Source organism: Patiria miniata, unplaced genomic scaffold (genome assembly GCF_015706575.1).
Source record: "Patiria miniata isolate m_02_andy unplaced genomic scaffold, ASM1570657v1 HiC_scaffold_1, whole genome shotgun sequence".
Classification (NCBI taxonomy): Eukaryota; Metazoa; Echinodermata; class Asteroidea; order Valvatida; family Asterinidae; genus Patiria; species Patiria miniata.
Window position 1 is genome coordinate 3,432,740 of NW_024037047.1, and position 5,140 is coordinate 3,437,879.

General features: G+C 43.6%; 1 protein-coding gene across 1 annotated transcript; it reads left to right on the forward strand.

Annotated features, from left to right (window-relative positions):
• Positions 1-2,691: 2,691 nt before the first annotated feature.
• Positions 2,692-3,974, forward strand: LOC119739329 (dehydrogenase/reductase SDR family member on chromosome X-like). The gene has a single exon (XM_038214260.1). The coding sequence runs from the start codon at positions 2,692-2,694 to the stop codon at positions 3,544-3,546; it is 855 nt and encodes a 284-aa protein (XP_038070188.1). The 3' UTR covers positions 3,547-3,974.
• The last annotated feature ends 1,166 nt before the right edge of the window (positions 3,975-5,140 follow it).

Below are 5,140 nucleotides of genomic sequence, written 5' to 3' on the forward strand. Positions count from 1 at the left end.
TGAACCTCGACAGACTTGAATTCGCTGAACAAATCCGGCCAATTGATGAGCAGTTTTTCAAGTGTCCTCAAAGTCGAGATGTCAAAATGTGCTGATGAATGCTATCAACCAGTATGTGCAGTTGTAAAGGGCATTTCAATTGCACCCTTCGCGAGGACTTTGAAACGTTTCTTAATTGACCCCATGCATGAATAGTAGATGACGCTTTGTGACCATCTCAGAGAGTCTCAGTGGACTGGGCAGGGTCATACTGCGTAAACATTCTGGATAGCGCGTGTGGTGTAAGTAGAAACGACTTATTTGGGACTATTACAATGACAAGCGCGCGTACAGGATTAATTTTCAGACGTATACCCATGCACAGCTGATGGCGCAAAGGGCTAAGCCTATTTGGTGACATTGGCGCCATTTCTCTACAACAACAACACAATCATATACGTGACTTTTTTTTCTAATGAAATAATACATAACAGTGATTTGACCTGAACATATTCACTGCTTCCTAATTCCTCTGAATATACACAAACCAGTATCGCCAGCGCGTGAGCGCCAGACGTACGACGGCAATGCGTTTAAGAGCCATTACAGTGGTCTCCCCAACTCTCTCTATGAAACAGGTGAAGCAGATATACTTGTTCACTGAGTTTGTTCTCAATCACGCTTAGCAAACCTCTAGTACGGAACGTATGCAGGACTGTTTTTGCGCTCAGCAAAGAAGCGCTTTTTGGCCATAAAAATGTGAACACTGTTGACGTAAGCGATCTTGTTCACGAAGATCAAAACGGCCACCAAGTTGGATTGGTAGAAGCACTTGCTGCCGTCTTTGTAGAGGCTTCCATGTGCGTAGAACCGGATGAAGATCCAACGAGTCGACAGGATGAAGAAGTGAAGGTGTTGATGAAGAACATATTGGTGATGCGGGAATACCTGGTAGCTTGTTGCGTTTCGACCCATCGTTTTGAAGTCCGTGAGAGGATGAGGAAGTGCTTGCATCCGGCCGAACCGATAGTTCCTGTGTAGGATTTCAGTTTTCTGTTGCGGGGCTGTTCCACGCATAATGACGTCCGACAGGTGGTGGTGGTAGTGGTGGTGGTGGTGGTAGTGGTGGTTGGGTTGTTCGCCGATTGAAGTCCAAGTAATTCTGTCGAAGATTGTTGTTGAGCTTCGGAGGGACGGGCCTAGCGCCATTACACTCTGAACTTGAGATGCGACTAAACTCTCCGACCTAAGCTCCCCACCATGATATCATGCTCTGTTTTTGATCTGCTGGGCCACACCTTGCGAGATTGTGTGGACTTCAAATTCTGGCTTGAATTCGGTACAGGAGGTGCACATGCTGACCTGTTAGAGCTGGATGTCCCATTTACGGCAAACCTCAGACCTAGGAAGAACAATTTTTGGCGGGGTGGCAATGGCTTGCCAAAGGACGCAATTACTACAAGCAACTGGATTCTAACCCCTGACCATGCAGTCAGTCGTGGCAGGCAATCGTGATTATCTTGGCACTTCTGATGGCTGCGACACGATGGAGTGACCGACAGATGGCATCAAAGCAATCGAAAGCGATAGCCGCTGTCTGAAAGGCCGGTAGTGTAGAGCAGCCCCGTCCCAAGAAAGTGAGGGATACTCTCGCGATTACTCATCTCGTTACCTCAAGCTTCGCCCAAAACTCGTACTTTAAGACAGCTGAATTATTCGCGTCTGCCATATCGGTATATGAACTGCTCTTTGTGTGAAGACTGCACTACCGTCAAGCCTTGCTTCTTATAAGCGTCACTGTGTGGAAATCTCGGGTAACGAAAACTAAATCCCTTGTCACCAAAACATTCCACACCATAAAGTACAATCACATTAACTTAGTCTAGTTTGGTTGATGGAACTACAATCAGCAGAGTTCAGTTTCATTGTGACGATCCATGTTGGTCATTCGTCCGTTTCACAGTAAGACCAGGCCTGTTTCGACTCAACGTGACAGCAACGCCTAAAAAAAAAAATTAAAAAAAATGAATATTGAGCAATGTTTTGTCCCGGTGAAAGAGTCTGTGCCTACCCACCTTCATTATCATCACAATAACATTTATGGTTCAGTGACTCGTCTCTCTTCAATTCATTCACTGTATTGAGCGTTTTATTATAAATTCATGCATTGGGTGTGTAATTGTCGTCCATGTAAGAACATATATCCTGAACAAGTCCAACGTCGTCACCAATCGCATCTTCAGCTTTGAAACGTTAAAAGGTACCGTTACAAAAACTTCAAGTTTTACATGGTAATAAAGTAATTAAGCACGTAGAGGGTCTGGGGAACCAACATAGAAATGTATCCCTTAAGAGTGGTAAAACTATGATTATGAACACAACATTTTGGGGAGACATCGCCATTGCAATCCTGAACTGCTGATTTCTTTCTCTTTGTTTGTTTGCCGTTAATTGTTGGGTTTCTCGGTGGAGTTCTTTTTGTTTTCCCCGTTTGCACTCATTTCTTTATACATGTTCTGTATGTCTGTCTCCTGACAACGGGTAGACCATACAGTCAGAAACGTTGAATTCCCGTTGTGTTCAAAGCCACACAAACTGTGCTATACGGTGCAAACTTCAAACTTAACACTTGGTACTGACTTCACCATGCAAACCTTCTTATCAGCTTCTGTGTGATATTGTTTTGTTACAGTGTAATTGAAATTTGTTGCCATGTATCCTTCATCAATGCTTGGTCGCGTGTTTTTGGTTACTGGTGCTTCGGATGGCATCGGGAAGTACACAGCACTACGCTTGGCCCAGACGGGGGCTACCGTACTGATGCACGGCCGCAAGACCAACAAACTCCCGCAAGCCGTGAACGAGATCTCGCAGAAGACAGGTAACAGGTGGCTGGAGGCTTACCCGGCCGATCTGTCCTCCTTGAGCCAAGTCCGGGCTCTCTCAGAGGAGATACACCGCAAGCATGGTCGCCTGGATGTCCTGGTCAACAACGCCGGTGTGTTCATGCCGACGAGGACCGAGACCGAGGACGGGTATGAGATGACATTGGCTGTCAACGTCCTCGCTCCGTTCCTGCTTACCTCGCTGCTCATGGATCTCCTCCGCTGCGGGAAGTCAAGCCGAATCGTCCACGTGACTTCCTACTCACATACGCAGTGCACAGCTCTCAACTTGGATGACCTGACAACAAAGGTCAACTACGGTGACGGCCGACCGGCTTACGTCCTGTCCAAGATGTGCGAGGTGCTCTTTACGTACAAGATGGCAGAGCTCTTCAAGTCAATAGGAGACCATAACATCACCGTCAACTGTGTTGACCCTGGGATGGTGAACACCTCTATGCTTATCAAAGCACGAGGCGGTCTAATTGGAATGCCCGTTGAGAACTCGGACTTTGTACTCAGGGCAGCCTCCGACCCCGCGCTGGACGGGGTAACAGGGAAATATTTCGAGGACAACAAGGACACTAAATCTGCGGATATTTCTTATGACAAGACTCTGCAAGATAACTTGTGGAATGTCTTGCGTGTGCTTACAGGGACGGTTTGTTTATATTATCAGTAGATACTAAAACTGTACTGTAGTTTCTATGTCAAAGTCGTAATGACATAAACTGCAAAACGATTAACATGATGCTTTAACAAACAACAGGTGCACTTCATTATGTAGACCCCTAGTATTTTTAGTCTTATGTGGTCACGGAAGCGTCTTTTAATTGAGGGAAAGATGAAATATCTGATTAATCTAAAGACATTGTAATTGACAATTGAGAATTTGATTTTTTTTAAGCTTTAACTGTGTACTTTTTCATACATTTCAGGAGCCTCAAATGCTAGACGCGGTACATTCTCTGCGTGATTTTATTTCTCACAAACGGTAGTGTTGTTTGCATTATGCCTGCCTATCTTGAATTAGTTACAAACATGTTTGCGTGGGCAACTACAATGTAGTAGAAACGGTGTTATTCACACGTATGCATTTCTCTTGGTGAAGGGTAGTCAACTATTAATTTATCAAATTGTTGCATTAGCATTCTATTAAGTTGAGTTATTGTACTAATTAATTGTTGCATTAGCATTATATTAATTTGTGACAAATGGAACATAAAAAAATAAAATACAATTATAATAAAAATATCTATAGGCGTTCAGTGCAAAGCGTTTTAATGGCACCAGTATTGGTGTGGGTGCATGACTCTTGGAAGCCACTGTACGTGCTATTCGAGAACCACCGATGTACATGACATCGTCACGCGTCAGTAATGTTCATCTTTTTTTTCTCAATGAGTGCGTACCCTTTGGGGAAAGCACTGCTCCAGAACCACCGATAGCGTAGGTGTTATCACATTTGATTATGAATGACGGATACGACGTCATTTTTTTTTGTGCCCAATAATTGTGCTTACCGTGACCGTGGCATCGTCGCGCTTTATAAATATTCAGCTTGTTCTCGATACGCGCTTACCTTTGAGGAAAACACTGCTCGAATCAACATGTTAATATGAATAACATCTGATATGCATGTCTAGCTGTGGAGATGACCTTTTGCCTGTTCTCAATAGGTGTTTACCGCGGCCATGGCGAACGCGGAGCGCAAAGCCCTTACGGCGTGGCTAAAAGGGGCCCTAAAAGTTTTGGAATATGGATGCTCTGTGGTGAAATCTGAGGCGATTTTTGGCCACTTTCATATGACTTTTTTAGCAAACCTTTTTTTTTTTAGATTATAAAGACAATTTATTTCACTTTTTTGTTTAGAATATACTGTTGCTCTTATAACGTTTCTACTGTACTGAAAAGTCGAAAACCCTGAATTTTTATCTCCATTTTTTGTTCCATTTAATTCTGGAAAAAGAATTATATCATTATGCATGACATCGCATGTAAATATTATTGTTGCATGGCCGCTTTCTTACGTTTGGTAAATTCCGTCGTGTATGTTTTGTTTTATTTTCCGAGCTCTTATGGCGTGGGGCCACAGGGCCAGGGGCCTGCTTTAAGGCCCCGGAAAATGTTGGATTCTGGATGCACTGTGATGAAATAAACTGAAGTAAATACTTTAACTTATAAAACCCGGAAGGATGTTTTTTTGGTTCAAGTTAAAAACAAAATGGTTCCACTGCAAGCGGACGAATTTCTGTTCATAAAAATATTCACATAGG

Excerpts from the sequence above, each read along its gene's own strand:
- LOC119739329 (XM_038214260.1), top strand. The coding sequence starts at position 2,692 with ATGTATCCTTCATCAATGCTTGGTCGCGTGTTTTTGGTTACTGGTGCT.